The sequence below is a fragment of the Hemibagrus wyckioides genome, linkage group LG19 (assembly GCF_019097595.1).
Source record: "Hemibagrus wyckioides isolate EC202008001 linkage group LG19, SWU_Hwy_1.0, whole genome shotgun sequence".
NCBI lineage: Eukaryota > Metazoa > Chordata > Actinopteri > Siluriformes > Bagridae > Hemibagrus > Hemibagrus wyckioides.
Window position 1 is genome coordinate 3,145,597 of NC_080728.1, and position 19,015 is coordinate 3,164,611.

Consider the following 19,015-nt stretch of genomic DNA (forward strand, 5'->3'; position numbering starts at 1 on the left):
CTGAGTTGATTCATCCATTTTTTCAGAGTTCTGACAACACAAGAGAAATGTCTTCATGTAAAGACTTAATAATATAATACAAATAATAATATCTTGCTGTTTGGGACTATTTACAGGCTCATTTTTCTTCATTCATTATTCTTATGACAGGAGTCTTCTGTCATGTTTCCTTGTAATTATTTGTCAAGGAAAGACAACAAACTTAATCCTGCAACAAAAAAGCAGCAACAAATACTACTTCTGCCCAATCCTCAAAGCGCACTATGCAGTATAGCTACTAACCTGCATATCCACACTGTGTACACACTGCCTGGTGTACATTTTTAAGACAAAAATTTATTCTCTTAAGGCAGTGAGATCATGAAATGTTTTCTTTTATTAATTAAAAGTAAATTAAAGTAACATAACTAACATATCTGTCCAGACACAACGTAGTACACTGAAGAAATGCTTTACACTGAATTTACAAGTGAATTCAGCTCTATCAAATACATCAATCCTCTGATCAGTGCCATCTTTGGCACTGTTTACCAACAAACAGACAAGAATCCATATCCTTTTCCCTGTGTATCGTACATACTGGAAGAGAAACTATGAACTATGAAGAGAAAAACAGGATGCCTCACTATATTTACCTTTAGCTCTACTGAAGGTGTGAGGACTACTGTGAAGGAGATCTCTGTGCTGTACAGATTCCTGTTTATAATACAAACACTCCACATGCAGTGTTGGGCAGTAAATATGGCCTTTATTTTTTTTAATGGACAGGTTGGAACTTAATGAGAGCTTGAAATGCAGGTTAACCCTTACTGCTTGTCTTCCACTTCACCTCGTGCAGCTTCAGTATACAGTAAAGCCCGCCTTCTTTGATTTGATTAGCCATCTCAACCATCTCATCCATTTTGACATTGACGAGCGTTGTTATTCCACCGAGACACAAACATTGTTATTCATGCGGGTACATGGCAAATTTTCAGCAAAAGAATAGATTACAAGAGATTAGCGGGAATAACAAAAGAGACGATTCAAAGAGTCGACTCATGCCTGAATGACACATCACCTGTAATGAATCCTCCTTCCTAAAGTGAAAGTGTTTCAAAGGTTAAAGCATATTTTTTAGGTAGAAACGGTAATATTAATATCACACAACAAGGACTGCTGACAAAGGTGAGTGATTTCTAATGACGTTTTATAAGAAAGAATGCGGATATATTCTAAATAAACTCGTGTAAAAATCAGATGTAGGAAATCTGCGTCATATGAAATACAGATGCAAGCTTACCTGCAATACAGGTTTTATCGGGTATTTACTATACATGACTTTCTCACGTTCCTTTCTAATTTAATACATGATTTAAACATTCAGGATGTATGATAAATATAGTTTTATCAGTGTGGAACAAACATAATGTGTTTTTAAAATATATATTGTTACATTTCGCTCAGTTGCGATGCGATGTGTGTCTGCAGGATGTAAACAGCTGATGTTCAGAGTGAAATCAGAGGCAGCAGAAACTGAACCTGTGATGCTTGTAATTAGTAATTATCTCGTTTGCTATTTCACTCTTTTTTCCATCTCTGATCAATATGCTGAAATTTTATTTCTGATTTTCTTGATACCTCAGTTGGACAACTGTGTTTTCCTTACGGTTTAATTAATGTGAATAATTTTTTCTTTATTTCTTTCTTCTATATACAGTATCTCACAAAAGTGAATACACCCCTCACATTTTTGTAAATATTTTATTATACCTTTTCATGTGACAACACAGAAGAAATGACACTCTGCTCCAATGTACAGTAGTGAGTGTCCAGCCTGTATAACAGTGTAAATATTTTGTGTGGCCACCATTATTTTCCAGCACTGCCTTAACCCTCTTGGGCATGGAGTTCCCCAGAGCTTCACAGGTTGCCAGTAGTGAGTAGTGAGTGTCCAGCCTGTATAACAGTGTAAATTTGCTGTCCCCTCAAAATAACTCAACACACAGCCATTAATGTCTAAACTGTTGGCAACAAAAGTGACTACACCCCTAAGTGGAAATGTCCAAATTGGGCCCAATTAGCCATTTACCCTCCCCGGTGTCATGTGTTACAAGGGGTCAGGTGTGCATGAGGAGCATGTGTGTTAAATTTGGTGTTATCGCTCTCACACTCTCTCATACTGGTCAGTGGAAGTTCAACATGGCACCTCATGGCAAAGAACTCTCTGAGGATCTGAAAAAAAGAATTGTTGCTCTACATAAAGATGGCCTAGGCTATAAGAAGATTGCCAAGACCCTGAAACTGAGCTGCAGCACGGTGGGCAAGACCATACAGCGGTTTTACAGGACAGGTTCCACTCAGAACAGGCCTCGCCATGGTCCACCAAAGAAGTTGAGTGCACGTGCTCAGCGTCATATCCGGAGGTTGTCTTTGGGAAATAGACATATGAGTGCTGCCAGCATTGCTGCAGAGGTTGAAGGGGTGGGGGGTCAGCCGGTCAGTGCTCAGACTATACGCCACACGCTGCATCAAATTGGTCTGCATGGCTGTCGTCCCAGAAGGAAGCCTCTACTAAAGATGATGCACAAGAATGCCCGCATACAGTTTGCTGAAGATAACAGACTAAGGACATGGATTACTGGATCCATGTCCTGTGGTCCGATGAGACCAAGATAAACTTATTTGGTTCAGATGGTGTCAAGCGTGTGTGGTGGCAACCAGGTGAGGAGTACAAAGACAAGTGTGTCTTACCTACAGTCAAGCATGGTGGTGGGAGTGTCATGGTCTCGGCCTGCATGAGTGCTGCCGGCACTGGGGAGCTACAGTTCACTGAGGGAACCATGAATGCCAACATGTACTGTGACATACTGAAGCAGAGCATGATCCCCTCCGTTCAGAGACTGGGCCGCAGGGCAGTATTCCAACATGATAATGACCCCAAACACACCTCCAAGACGACCACTGCCTTGGTGATGGACTGGCCAAGCATGTCTCCAGACCTAAACCCTAAGGTGTGGGAGCACAAGGTCTCTAACATCCACCAGCTCTGTGATGTCATCATGGAGGAGTGGAAGAGGACTCCAGTGGCAACCTTTAAAGCTCTGGTGAACTCCATGCCCAAGTGGGTTAAGGCAGTGCTAGTAAATAATGGTGACCACACAAAATATTGACACTCTTTTACAGGCTGTACACTCACTACTTTACATTGGAGCAGAGTGTCATTTCTTCAGTGTTGTCACATGAAAAGATATAATAAAATATTTACAAAAATGTGAGGGGTGTACTCACTTTTGTGAGATACTCTATAGAAGTCTCTATAGAAGTCTCTTCTGCTCTATAGACATCTATAGAAATATTACAATGTATAGTATACAGATATAGTCTCCAATCCAAATTGTATGGTTTACTGGATTAGGCTGTTGAAGGATTTCGTTTGGAAGGCCATCTGGACTCAACCAGACAATCATTTATTGGTAAAAAAAAAAGGGAAGGCGATTGCAATTAAAATTTCACTCAAATACTACTATTTTTTTAATATACTGTATACATTGTTCTTTTTGTGGTGCATCCGTTTAAACCTTAAAAGTATTATAGACTTTGATTAAAATGTACATCGAAACTATTCTTCATTCATATAACAAGAAAGCTATTAAGACAGTATGTGCTTATTGGCACAATCATCTACTCAGTACATTTTCTTTCTTGGCCATTAACTGTGACTTATGTCACATTCAAATACAAATGTGCATTTTTAGTATATATATTTTTTTTCATCAAATTTGTTCTATCAATAGAAAATTGTTATATTTTATGCATTTTTATGCATCATGTACTGCTATTACCTAATGAACTGTGATTGCATTTTAAGTTGCTACAATTTGTTCATAATGTAATCAATTTTTCATACAGTATCCTATTTCATTATGAGCTTGAGCTTTTTTTTTTCTTTTTTTTTTGAGAAAATGATTATTATTTTAATATTATTAAGTGTGTCTGCCAAATGCTGTGGAAATATAAAATGTAAATGAACACACTCTTAACTGATCTTTTTTTTTTTAATTACATTGCTATTTTATTGTCTTGAATACACAACAGATGAATGCAGTTTCCTCTAATGTACAAAATAGTTTACTCCTTTTATTTAGCTTTAGCTTTTAGCTGAAACACTGCTTTTCATTACTAGTTAACAGATGGTTAGTCAGCTACAGCTATCAAGCTACTGTGACACTTCACACATACTAAAATGGTTATAGTAAACAAGGCAGGCTTTTATAATAGAAAAATCAGTCTATTCAAAATGTAAACTTTAATATTTGCATTCACTGGCAACACTATCCTTTTGCACAGAGTTGGATGTCTAGTTTCTAAAGATTGCACCTTAAGCATAGCTTCGCATTATCTCTATTTTTAGTTCTGTCTGTCTGCGTCACCTGTACTTTGTTTTTGTTATGAGTAGCACCTTTGGTCCAGGAGGAACGTTGTTTCATTTCACCATGTACTGCATCAGCTATATATGGCTGAAGTGACAATAAAGCTTCTTTGACTTTGACATAATCTAAGTATCACAATGTAACTTTTATTCACCTTTTACTTTATATATTTTACAGACCATAGATTTAAACACACATTATCATCCAAAACCAGACTTTACATTGTCATGCTGTCTGTCTGTGTGTGTGTGTGTGTGTGTTTTCAGGAATAAGCTTTGTGTTTGTTCATGCTTTATTAATTTTCAAAGATGGAGACTGCGGATTCAGACACAGATAATGAGTCCCCACCTGCAAAATCGTGGTAATCTCCATGCCATTGTATTCTAATCAATAATTATTCATACCTAAATTATTTATTGAGTACATATGAAAGGAATAATTTAACCAAAGGGTTTACTCTTCAATTTGTTTCTGTTCATTGTCATTCTGTTCAATGAAATCTTAGTTCAATTAAGAAGTTTGAATATGAATCACTAAAGGACTGTTTATAATGTATTGCAGTGAACTCCAGGGAAAGAGATCAGAATCACCTGCACCTAGCTGTGTCTCCATGAAGAGTGATCAGTCTATGGAGCCTCCTTTAGAGTTTAAAGATGGAGACTCATCACTTCATCACAGGTAATGTATTTGGAAGTGATGTCATAGTCAACCGCATTTTAGGGCGCTGAAGGAAAATATGCTGAACACCTTTTTTTTACTTGACACTTCAGCATACAAATGTACCCCTGGATATAACTAATGGCAATAAAACTATTTGTATTTTAAAATGATATAGTCTGCAATCTTAATTGTATATTTAATGGATTAGACTGATGAAGGAGGTTGATTGGGAGGCCACTGGACAATATTTAATGGTAAAGTGAATGAAATTGCTATTCAAATTTTACATCAAAATTAAAACATTAATTTGAATTGATGTTTATTGATATTGTTTTTTTGTGTTACATCTGTTTAGATGTTTAATTAATTATAGACACTTTAGAAAGACTAGGCTAGAATTGTAATTAATAATAATATTGACCCCACTTTTTCTGTGTGTTTAGAAAATGTTTTCTTTAGTCTTATTAATACCCCATTAGGCATGTGACATTTAGCACTTTCAAATACAAACAAATGCAATTTTCTATATTGTATGTATTATATTGAAGTAAAATTATTATTTTGTAAACATTATTTAACTTTTATTCATCATGTGCTGTTATTATGTTATGAACTGTGATTGCATTTTAAGTTGCTACAATGTGTTCATAATGTAATCAATTTTTCATACAGTGGTCATTATTGCACTAATAAATGATTTTTACATTATGTCACAAATCCTAAATTATTATAACAGTCAGTAAAGGACTGTTTGTAATGTTTTTTCAGCAAACTCCAGGGAAAGAGATCAGAATCACCAGCACCTAGCGGTATCTCCATGAAGAGTAATGAGTCCATGGAGCATCCTCTGGCGTTTAAAGATGAAGCCTCGTCACTTCTACACAGGTAATGTCTCTTCATTGTTAATATCCAAGCTTAAGTCACACTTAAAGGGAATTTTTACAAGATAAACAAGGTGGCAAACTAAATACAAGAACACCACAAGTGATCTTTAATGAAGCCTCTGTTATGTTTGTCTTATTTAATGTCTATTTTTGGGGAAATTTTTGGTAAAGGTTACTAGTGGGATCTTTAAAATACATGCCAGTTGGTTTGACATGTTTTATAATATAGATAAGTTCATGCATTTGTGTGGCTTAAGTGTGTAAATACTTTTGGGGCCACTGTATGTATAGTTATTTCAGACTAGACCCCTGCTTTGCATCATTTAGCCTCTGACAGAATACCAAACAATACAAATCTTCTGAAGCAAAGTTACACCAGTGTTCAGTTAGTACCCTGTTGTGTGATTACTAAGATGTGAGCACAGATGATAAAAACACTCAATATTTAAATTTTAGTGTTCCTTTAAAGGGCATGCTACACAGTAATTAGCAGCAGTTTTAGTATTTACAAGCAGTTTTAGTATTTAGTTCGATTTTGGCAAATATAAATTACACATATGTGAAATGGACTGGTGTCAAATTCAGGCTGTAGTATTATTCTGGCTATAGTATAGCAGGAGACATAAAAGAAAAGAACACAGATACAGGGTAAGATCAAAACCAACATGACTGTGACACTGACATGCTGGTATTATAAACCTTTCTGTTATTATAGACCCTGCTGTTATTGTTTTTTAAAAAAAGAGAGAGTGATTACAATATAACATACATTTGAATAAGACAAACATGTAGCGAGAACATCACAAAGTCTGTAATATCTGCTGTAACCATTCAAAAAAATTATCTTAAATGTAATAAATGGACCCCATGTCTTACCACATTATCTTGCTTCACCACATCACAGGAATGACCCAGAATCTGTGGCTGTAAATGAATTCCAAAAAACATTCAAATTAAATCTGATGAAGAAGTTTCAGTGTTTGCATGGAGTGATAACAAACCCGGGGAACCCAACATTCCTGAGTGAGATCTACACAGAGCTCTACATCACAGAGGGAGACAGTGGAGATGTCAATAATGAACATGAGGTGAGACAGATCGAGGCAGCATCCAGGAGAACAACAACAGAGGAAACACCAATCAAATGCAATGACATCTTTAATCCTTTATCTGAACAAGATGAACCCATCAGAACTGTTCTGACGAAGGGAGTCGCTGGCATCGGAAAAACAGTCTCTGTGCAGAAGTTCATTCTGGACTGGGCTGAAGGGAAAGAAAATCAGGACATCCACCTCATATTTCCACTTCCTTTTAGAGAACTGAATTTGATGAAGGACCAGAAACTGAGTCTAATGGAGCTCCTTCAGTTCTGTTTTAAAGACACAATAGGAACAGAAATGTTGAGTTCAAAAAAGGTTCTGTTCATTTTTGACGGATTGGATGAGTGTCGTTTTCCTCTAGATTTCCAGAACACAGTGAGAGTGTGTGATGTAACTGAATCAGCATCAGTGCCGGTGCTGCTGATAAACCTGATTAAAGGGAATCTGCTTCCCTCTGCTCTCATCTGGATCACCTCCCGACCAGCAGCAGCTGATCAAATCCCCTCTGAGTGTGTGCATCGAGTCACAGAGGTACGAGGGTTCAATGACCCACAGAAGGAGGAGTTCTTCAGGAAGAGGATCAGTGATCAGAACCTGGCCAATAACATCATCACACACCTGAAGTCATTAAGAAGCCTCTACATCATGTGCCACATCCCGGTCTTCTGCTGGATTTCAGCCACTGTTCTAGAGAGAATGTTGGGTGAAGCAGAGAGTGGAGAGATCCCCAAGACTCTGACTCAAATGTACACACACTTCCTCATCATTCAGACAAACGTCATAAGACAAAAATACTCAAAGAAGCAGAAGAGTATTAATAAAATGCTTCTTAAACTGGGACAACTGGCTTTTCAGCAGCTGAAGAACGGGAACCTGATCTTCTATGAGGAAGACCTGAGAGAGTGTGGCATTGATGTGACAGAAGCAGCAGTGTACTCAGGTGTGTGTACACAGATCTTCAGAGAGGAGTCTGGGCTTCACCAGAGTAAAGTGTACTGCTTTGTTCATCTGAGCATTCAGGAGCTCCTTGCAGCTCTGTATGGGCACTTGACATTCAGAATTAAGAAGAAAAATGTTCTTAATCAAAATCAGGTCCCTGAACGGTTGATCTCAAATTTACACAAGAGTGCTGTAGATCTTGCTTTAGAAAGTCTGTATGGACATCTGGATCTTTTCCTTCGCTTTCTTCTTGGTCTGTCACTTAAGTCAAATCAGAAACTCTTACATGCCTTAGTAACACAGACAGGAAGTAGCTCCCAAAGCACAGAGGAAACAGTTCAGTACATTAAGAAGAAGATCAGTGAAGATCTTCCTACAGAGAAATCCATCAATCTGTTCCACTGTCTGAATGAAGTGGGTGATAATTCTCTAGTGGAGGAAATCCAGCACTACCTGAAATCTGGAAAACAAAGTGAACTCTCTTCTTCACAGTGGTCTGCTCTGGTGTTTGTGTTACTGACCTCAGCACAGGAGCTGGAAGAGTTTGACCTGAGTAAATATTTCAGTACAGAGAAGATAACAGAAGCTGTTTTTCTGAAGATGATGCCTGTGATCGCAGCCTCCAGAAAAGCAATGTAAGTAAAGCTGAATATAACTGTTCTACTGATACAGTGTTAGACAGAGAGAAACTAAAACACTCTGACTAATAATTTAACTTGTAACTCACATAGTTTTATGCTGGAGACTTTAGCACATATGCAGATCTCTGATGCTGCCAGAATGTAAAAGAAAATCCTGTGAAATTGATAATTTACATATTACAAAGATTTAAGAAGATTTAAGAATAAATAAAGATTTTAAAAAGCCTAATACTCTTTAGAGGCAACATTTACATTTTTAATTTTTGCAATTTTATTCTATGCAAATTTTTCTTTAGTTTTTCTTCTGCCCTGGCATATTTTTAGTAGTCTTTTAATTTTTTTTTTCCAAATTGTGTTCTTCATTTTCTTGGGATTGCTCTTTGATATATTTCTCACACACACACACATGCACGCGCACACACACACACACACACACACACACACACAGGGTCAGATTGGAGGACATACAGACCCTAATCCTAACTCACAGAGTATTAGCTTAAGGACACACCCATTATGCAAATTACTGGGACAGGGAACAAATAATGAGCCCTGGCTGCACACACAAAATCAAGCACATTGATAGCCAACTAGCTAACATTAGCTAGCTAAATTAAATAACAACAATACTGAGCTGGTTATCTTTTCAGTAGTTAGTTAGTCAATTACAGAACAAATCAAATGTCTTGGCTGTTTAGATGATTCAAAATCGAAACTTTTATAACTTTTCTCATTTCTCCTTTTGTATACATTTTAGATGACTTACTTTCTCAATTTCTGGATAATATGCTACATGGTTCTTTGATTTTGTTTAATTCGATGCAGTCTACAGTTAGGTGCATAGATTCAAGGGAATTATGTCTTTATAAGTCTTCTTGTATATATATCTATACATATATCTTTATATGTCTTTATATATTCTTCTTCGTTACATCTGGTTGCCAAAAATGATGTCATCATGGGGAGGTGGGATCACGGCAGGCTAGGGTTGTAAATTTAAGAATAAAGTTCTATTAAGTTGAAGCCAAACATCTGTTTTGTCTTACACAGGAATCTATTGCTCAATATGTGTGTGTGTTCTATATATTCTGTCACAGACATGTATGTTTGCATGTCTATTTAAGCATATTGTCAATTGGTGTTTGTACTTTTAGCATTTATGAAAATGCGTAGGTACAGTAAAAGCTTTGAGGACTTGTTTGATCATTTGCACTAGTGTTAGTTCATTATGTATTATTTTCATTCCTTTAGTATCAGGTGTGATTCACTTGGAGTGAGATGTTGGTCAGCTCTGGTCTCAGCGCTCAACTCAGAAACCTCCAGTCTGAGAGAAATGCATCTGACTGTGAAAACTCTGGATCTGTCTGAGATTAATCTAGGAGACTCAGGAGTGAAGAGTGTCTCTGCTGGATTGGAGAATCCTCACTGTAAACTAGAGAAACTGTGGTAAGATCGTGAGTGTATGTTTGGTCAGTGTTAATTATACTTTGTGACTGGTCAAGGAAGTGCAGACAGTCCACAAGACAAATTCATTAACTTCACAACAAGTAAACCAAGATAAAAATCTGTTGATGAAGAGTGTGTTATTGTTTCTCTACAGGTTGCGTGATTGTGGTATCTCAGATAAAGGCTGTGCTGCTCTGACTTCAGCTCTGAGATCAAACCCCTCACACCTGAAAGAACTGACGCTGTCTGAGAATAAACTCGGAGACTCAGGAGTGAAGTGTCTCTCTGCTCTACTGGGAAATCTTCATTGTAAACTGGAGAAACTGTGGTAAAGCCATAAAGAGCTTATAAAAATTCCAAGCCCAGGCAACATTTGTTTTGGTGAAATTTTTCTTAGTCTTAAAATTGAAAGTGTTTATTCTGTATTTTCTGTGACTAAATACTTGATCGTGCTACATTTTTAAAATTCCACATATATAATATGTGTGTATATATATATATATATAAATATGTATGTATATATATATAGTCACCTTTGTTGCACAGAGGTATGCTGTATGTATATATACTGTATATATATATATATATATATATATATATATATATATATATATATATATATATATGTATGTATATTAGGGCTATCAATTGATTAAATTTTTAAATTGCAATTAATCATACACTTATAGTGAAATTAAACATACACTTTTTATTTTGTTTAACATGTCGGTTTGGTTTGCTACTCCTCAGTTTGCTAGTAAAACCTGTGATGTGCTTCGCTTTTAAATGATCCTCATTACAGTGTATGCACACACAGATGCTTACTCTCTGTGGTAGCATTCAGTCACTGCTATAATAATGAAATAATAAGGAAATAATGCGAGATCACACTTCAGAGTTCAGAGATCAGAGTTCTCGCACGAGACTGGAAATGGAACCCCACAAAAAGTTCACGATCCAAGTGGTCTGTGCAGAGAAAAAGGATTGTGAGTTCTGCAGAATTGAACAAATTAATAATTTTGCTTTGTGCTGCTGCTTATTTATTCTGATGTAACTATATTTAAGACATTTTTTCTAATAAAAACCTATAAACTCTATTAAACTATAATATTGTGCTCCAACTGAAGCCATGCTTGCTGATATTGTGGTCTATTACTCCTCCCCGAACTGACCGCTGCCCTGTATCTTGCTCTCTCATTGGCTGTAGGTCATCGGCTAATGTATTTTTCAGTCAGAACTACTTTCACACTGCACGACTCATCGGCTCAGATCGAGTTTGGTCATTCACACTACGATTGTCGCGTACAAACTCTGCTGTGCCTTGATTTGGCAAAACTATTCGGCGACTGAAAAGTCATGCAGTGTGAACTCAGCGATGATAAACTCCCGACCATCAATATCATCTGCATGATGCAAATTACGTTAATGACCCACCTTTGTCTGTTTCTGTAAATTATTTGCATTAAATTATTTTAACGTGATAAGGATTTTGTATTAATCGCATGCGTTAATGTGTTTATGTTGACAGCCCTAATATATATATAAAGTATCTCACAAAAAATGAAGGATATTCGACTTTTACCTTTCGGGTGAAATTTCAGGATGCACCTAAAATGCACTATAACCTTTACAGGTGAACTTTTTACATTTTCCATAAATTTCACCCAAAAACCAAATATCCTTAACTTTTTGTGAGTAGTGTGAAATTTATGGAAAATGTAAAAAGTTCACGCTACAGTGATATTATATCATGAAATTGGGGCATTTAAGTAGAAGCATGCAATGGTGATTTCCTCACCATTGCATCATTAATCCAGTCATTGTGCCCCTGCATGGACAACACAGGCCTAATTTCATCTTCATGGACGACAATGCTCCAGCTCATCGAGGTCGCATCATTAGGGAACAGCTACTGGAGGCTGGGATACCTCAAATGGAGTGGCCTGCACTTTCTCCAGACCTGAATCCCATAGAAAACCTATGGGATCAGCTGAGTTGCCATGTAGAGGCTCGTAACCCTGCACCCCAGAACCTCAATAACCTAAAGGCCGCCCTTCAGGATGAGTGGAATGCCATGCCTCAGCAGACAATAAGTCGACTCGTGAACAGCATGAAACGTTGTTGTCAAGCTGTAATTGTTGGTCAAGGTCAACTATTGAGACATTGACATTTTTTGTTGTGGTATACCCACCACTGTTGTTGTCTCCACAACCTCGATTGGGAGCCTGGAGTCTAGGAGCTGGTTCGCCTCAGGGGCCAGGCCCAGAGGTTTCAAAACTCAGGCTACAAAGGGGGTTGAGAATCACCCCCTGCACCTGAGAGAGGAGGTTCCACCTGACTGGAATACAGGAGCCTTCCTATACAGGAGCCCTCCTAAATGCCACGCTTAAGAAGGATACAAAGGTTGCTATAGCCATGTGCCAAGCACCCTCTGCACCTGGGTAGCAGAGACACATTGGCCTAGCCAGATGTCCTTTACAGTGGAAAGGCTGGGATCCACCTGAGCAGTAGTCAGGTTCTCTGAGAGGAAGAAAGCATACACTTCTATGGGTTGAGCCTGAGGGCTATGGACCTCATGTAGGTTAAGAACAGCATCTCAATGCCCATCTGCCATGTCCCTCGACTGAGCCAAGATGGGCTAGTTGTCTGGATAATTAAGTACATGAATGCCCAGGGGTGCAATGATGACATAGCAGCCTCCATGCACTCTGTAGACTAGGCCCAAAAAGGAGACCCTTGAATATGTGAAGATTGGCATCCTTCAGCATTAACGTTGCAAACCAGTAGTCTGACCTGATCTATGAAATTTATGGCTATGAAATATATGAAAGTCAAAGTCAAAAAAGCTTTATTGTCATTTCAAATATATATACATAATGCAGTACACAGTGAAATGAAACAACGTTCCTCCTGGACCAGACCTCCTGACCTTCAGCTACATTGAACAAAACAAAACAGAGGGTGACGCAGACAGACATAGAACTAAACTATAACTTTCAAGGTTCAAGAATTTTTAAAACTAAACATACAACCTAAGTGCAGTGGATGACAAGACAGTGCAGACAAACAAGACACATGGGTTAGGGTTAGGGACAGTGAGTGATAGCAGAAAAAAACAATAGTCAAAGTGTAGTTCAAAATATTCATGTGATGTGTCCAAGTGATCCAAGTGATGTGTGCATGTAAACAATATCAGTTGTGTGTGTCCAACTCAGTTCAGTTCTCTGTTGAGCTGATTGCCTGAGGGAAGAAGCTGTTCAACAGTCTAGTTGTATGGGCCCAAATGCTTCAGTACCTTTTCCTCACGTCAGCCATGGTGAGACAGAGCACCTGGTCCTCTGGAGGAGGGATGGTCTTCTTCGCTGTCACATCATTCTGTGGCTCGAACTGAGCGTAAAAGCTGTTCAGCACATCTGGAAGGGAGGCATCACTGTCACAGGCAGGAAGTAGAAGTGACTGTGGATTCTCTGGGCATGTACATGCTTTTTCTCCCTGATGGCTTGAGACAGTTTGGACTGTGCTGTTCTTAGGGCATCCTTGTCTCCAGCTCTGAAGGAAGACTTCCTGGATTTCAGCTGCACACACAGCTTTGTGGTCATCCATGGCTTCTGATTGGGTCGTGTGGTGATGGACTTGGAGACAGTCACATCATCATTGCACAAGCCGATGTAGCTGGTTACTGATGATGAGTATTCCTACAAGGGTTTCACCGTCGGTTGCAGCCCCCTGAACATGTCACAGTCAGTGCATTCAAAACAGTCCTGAAGAGCATAGATGGCTCCTGCTGGCCAGGTTTTCACCTGTTTCAGAACCTTTTTAGAGCATCTGATGAGTGGGTCTGTATGCTGGATTCAACATAACAGAGATGTAGTCTGAGTAGCCAAGGTGAGGGCAGGGCTCTGCCCGGTACGCACAGGCAATGTTCACTGCTCTGGTTGCAAAGTCTACATGCTGATGGAATTTAGGGAGAACAGACTTGAGATTTGCATGGTTGAAATCTAATAATAAAAAGTTTGTTGGGGTGAGCATTCTGCAGCTCACTAATAGCTCCCTAGAGATCACACAGAGCCTCCTTAGCATTAGCGATCGGGGGAATGTACACTACAACAGTGAATATGGTGGTGAATTCCCATGGTAAATAAAATGGTCTGCATCTATCAATGACAAACTCCACTAGCAATAAACAGTAGTTCTTGCACCATTCCGCTTTGATGTAGACACACAAGCCACCCCTGCGAGTCTTACAGCACAGAACTGCATTTCTGTCAGCACAAAACCCAGTTAGCCCATCTAGCTGAATGGTGGCATCTGGAAATCTATCACTGAGCCTTGTCTCCTTAAAAACAAAAATGTAGCAGTCTCTGTACTCATGCTAGGTAGTTTGCTCAAGTCAGATGTAGTCCAGTTTATTGTCCAGGAAGGAGACATTGGATAGAAGTATGGAGGGGAGCACCGGTTGGCTAGGGTTTGTTTTTAGGCTAGCACAGACACCCGCCCTTTTGCTGTGCACACTGCTTCTGTCGACTTGAGGACTTGGGGCCTGGTCCCCGCAGCAAGCCAAGATCACAAAGCTTTTTCCGTAGATTATCATGCATGTTGGCTGGTGCATGATTTTCATACTTTAATAGCGTCTGATGGTTGTATACATGAACACAGCTGTATCTCGTGTCCTTGTGCCGTAGAAATTGGGCTATAAGAGGACAATAGCACCATTTTGGATCTGGAGTGACTGCTGCATGCTACTGCCATGCTGCCATCACCACAAAGCACTGTTCTTATAGTGTCAGCCATGATGCAGCATCATATATCTTTTGAACCACACCCTGAATGCACCACCTTGACAAGAACTGCTGTTATAATCATTGCCAGTAGTCTCTATTTTGGCATATTGTTCACTATTTTGTTTTCTTAAAAGCCTACAGGCTACAACACCAGGTGTTACTGACCCTTGGTCTGCCTCTATTCCTTTTACTCTGTGTTGGGATGAGGATTAAGGATGTGTTGTTGAGTGACAGCAGTGTGAGAACATCTGCTCTGCCTTCTCTATAATTAAAGCAATGCTGGTATTCTTGAAAGGAATAGGGGGAAGAAGGAGTGGAATATGAGTGAAAGGGGTCATGGTTCCAGTCTTCGCTCTGTCTTCCCCTACAGCATGAGTAATATAGCAAATGAACTGCTATGCAAATGTTGATAACTAGGGCACCTATAGGTTCCACCACCAGGCCATCACCAGAATACTAGCACTTCTTGGTTAAGCCTATTAAAGCTATGCTAACACTATACACATTGTGTATTACAGTGTTTATCCTATGTACCAAGCCGTGCTCCCAGTTTTCCTAGTTACTGTTTATGACCTAACTTGTATCTCATTCTCTCTGTTTCTTGGATTGTGTTTTTGGATTTGTTTGCCATGCACCGTCTCTTTGGATTATTGACCTGTGCCTGTTTGCCAACCCTGTTTCTTGTGTGCCTATGGATTTTCTTATTTAACTTCTGCATGTGGATTCTGCTTTTGCTTTGTAATCATCAGAATACGTTGCCACGAATGAATCCCACAGAATTTTCAAAACTCCAGTCCTTGGCTTCACAACAAGAGTATCTTCTTGCAGCCTACAAAGAACAACTGATTTCAGAGATTTACTGCATCAAAGCCACCAAATGCACCTTTTCAATATCCTTACTCACTGGAAGGGCTTTGGACTGGGCAGCAGCCATGTGGGACAATGACAAAAGAATGACAATCCTTCTCACATTTCTCTTGTTATGGGAGGTATATGAATATCCTTTTGGAGGCTGAGATGTTTCTGTACAGCTCCTACAGCTATGGTATTGATTAGGCTGCTGGCTTCACAGATGGAACGAGGTAGCATTAAAAGTGGTATTTCGTGAAAGACTGTGTGCAAAACTTCAGGCAGGACTAGCCTGCCGTGATGAGGCCTCCACGCTCTTGCCAATTTTCACAGTCACTTGCCAACCCAACTGGGAATAATTTTGCCTCTTTCCCCAAGAAGCAAATCTCACTTATGGCTATAGGGACCATCACTTCATGTCCTCACAGTCTATTCAATTTAATTCAATTCAATTTAAAAAACTTTATTTATCCCCAAGGGTTAATTTAAGGCATGCAGAGTACAGTGGTACCTCGGTGTGTGACCTTCGTTCCAAAAGTCTGGTCAAATACCGATTTGGTCAAAAACCGAATTATTTTTCCCCATAGGAAATAATGTAAAACAAATTAATCTGTTTCAACTCAATGGTTGATCTCACAACTTTCCTCTTGACAAAATTGATATCTGATTTACTTTACTGATTTTCTGGATCTGTGGTGAACCTGATGCACCAAGAACTGCGTCTGCTCACCACACCTTGTGCCGCACCTTTAATAATTAATAATCATCCCATCAGCGACAGACTTATCACACATCAAATCCTTTCCATCATGCATGGAACAAGTTTCATCTAGAGTTAATGTTCTTCATAATTTCCTCTCCATACAACCTCATCATACTTGGGTGTCCATGGCTCAACTCCAATGATCTATCAATCTGGCAATGCAAGGAATTGATCCACTTGTCCACACACTGCCTAAACCACTGCTAGGGGAATCCTGTCATGCCACACCACCACTGACCACCCTAAAACCCATTCAGATTCTAGCCAAGTACCAGGACCTCAAGGAGGTGTTTACCCTGTTACCACCTCATCAACCATGGGACTGTGCCATAGAGCTTCTACCCAACACCTCTCCTCTCTGGAACCAGATCTACCCCCTTTCCATCCCTGAGACCCAGGCCATGGAAGACTACATAGAGGAGGCCCTGACTGCAGGATTTATCTGTCCCGCCACCTCTCTAGCAGCAGCCAGATTCTTCTTTGTGGGGAAAAAGGATGGAGGACTGAAGCCATGTATAGATTACCTGGGGATGAACTCCATTACTATTAAATATCTTTATCCCCTACTCTTGTTCCCACCAGCCATCTTCGCCAAGTTGGATCTGAGGAGTTTCATTCTTTCATTCTCAATAATGGGGCTCAACATGTTGCACTGCAAGGTGCCAGTGCTGAGTGTAAGCATAGAGAAAAAATGGTGACCATGTCTTACAGTCTAGTGGCAAATTGTTAGAAAATTATTGATCCATTTACAGCTGTGTTGGGAAAGGCCTTGGTTAGCAGGTTTGGTGTCCAACCTACCTGGGATAATGGTGTCGAAGGCAGAGTTGAAGTCTACAAAGTGCATCCTATGAAGAGTGTTCAAAGTGGGTTCATGTGGTGTGAAGTGCAGTGACAGTTGCATCTATAGTGGCAACTATTTGCTTGGTAGAGAAACTGAGGCCGCTAGTGACATTTTTTTTAGCAGAGGAATGACTGTGGGTTGGGGTATGCCCTGATTTGTTTGTCTAAAGTGCCAGTGTCAACACAGTTTTTTATTTGTTTTTTACTGTTGATGTGTACTCTTCCAGATCTTCATCTACAATAATGTCCCAGTTAGTTCTCTCAAAACAGTCCTGCAGCTGTGATGAAGCTCATTCGAGCCATATCTTAAGTCATTATGGTGGGTTGAACTTTCCTCTGTAGGGGGATATATGCTGGAAATAAGAGTATGAAAACGTGGCCTGACTAGCCTAGATGTGATCATGGTATTGTTCTTAATCCATTCTTGAAGTTTGAGTAGGCTTTGTCTGGGGTATTTTTTTCCTCTTGTGGCACATTTCATGTGCTGTTCAAGCTTTGGAAGGACTGCTTTTAGATCTACATGGTTAAAAGTCGAGTCAAGTCAAAGAAGCTTTATTGTCATTTCAATCATATATAGCTGATGCAGTACATGGTGAAATGAAATAACACTCCTCCTGCTACACAGAACAAAAACAAAGTACAGGTGTCTCGGACAAACATAGAGCTAAACTATACTTAAGGTGCAATTATTTAAAAACTAAACATACAACATAAGTGCACAAGATGACAAGACACATAACAATGACTATGTGCAAAAAGGACAGTGTTTGACAGTGTTAGACAGTGAGGAAACAGGGTTAGGGACAGTAAATAATAATAGCAGAAGTTGTTTTAGTTATGACAGGTACAAATATACAAATATTTAAAATAAGCAGCTATGGCTAGATGCTAGCTAGATCGCTACATTTGGAATGAGTTAATGTAGTCACGTATTTGTTATTAGCAGGATGCAACAATCTTTAATAAGTTTAGTTACAGTTATTTGTAGTTTCATTTCAGATCCATTTTGTTGTTCATGGATCTAGTGTTTGTGAGGATGTTGGGAAGTGATGGTTTGTGTGGTTGCTTCCTTAGCATAGCAAGTATTCCAGAGCGGCCTCCTCACTTTTGCTTCCTGTGTCTCCTCCACTTCTGATGCCTGATGGAGCCGATAACAATCCACATAGACAACAGCCTTCTGGCTGTTCCTGTATGTTGTGCATGTGTAGAAATTCACTTGTAAACGGCCTAAGATGAAAAGGTCTTGGCAGCTGTAGGAGGAATTTGCACAACTAAATATAGCATTAGTGTAAATAAAGTAATCTGCCATCTTTTGTGTTGTGTCTGAATGTTAATAAGAATGGTGAGGTGTGCATCATTGTAAGCTACTGTATGTGGTGCTTGTGTGAGGGAGTGTGAAAGGACAACTCTTTCAGCATCTAAGAGCAGTAGAGCAGAGGCTGCAACTTAATGCAAACAAACGGGCATATCTTGGAGCACATGGTTGAGAAATTTGACAGAAATGATCACCATAACCATGCGCTTGGGCCAAGACTCCCGCGGCCATGCAGCTTGTTGATATAGAGATGAAATGGTGCGTTGTAGTCACATAAACCTAGAGCTGGAGCAGAGCTCAAGGATTGTTTTAGATAACAGAAAGAGTTTATAATTTCCTTAGTGCACTCCACAGTACCCAGCATGTCTTTGAGACAGCACTGGGA

The 19,015-nt window shown here is 39.3% G+C and overlaps 1 protein-coding gene across 1 annotated transcript in view; it reads left to right on the top strand.

Annotated features, from left to right (window-relative positions):
- Nucleotides 1-4,978: 4,978 nt before the first annotated feature.
- The window catches only part of LOC131370456 (NACHT, LRR and PYD domains-containing protein 3-like), an 89,572-nt gene continuing 75,535 nt past the window's right edge, over nt 4,979-19,015 (top strand). Inside the window, exons 1-4 of the mRNA XM_058417808.1 lie at nt 4,979-5,090; nt 5,841-5,957; nt 6,861-8,630; nt 10,237-10,410. Of these exons, the coding sequence (XP_058273791.1) occupies nt 5,023-5,090; nt 5,841-5,957; nt 6,861-8,630; nt 10,237-10,410 (2,129 nt within the window). The 5' untranslated portion in view covers nt 4,979-5,022. The remainder of the gene's footprint in view (nt 5,091-5,840; nt 5,958-6,860; nt 8,631-10,236; nt 10,411-19,015) is intronic.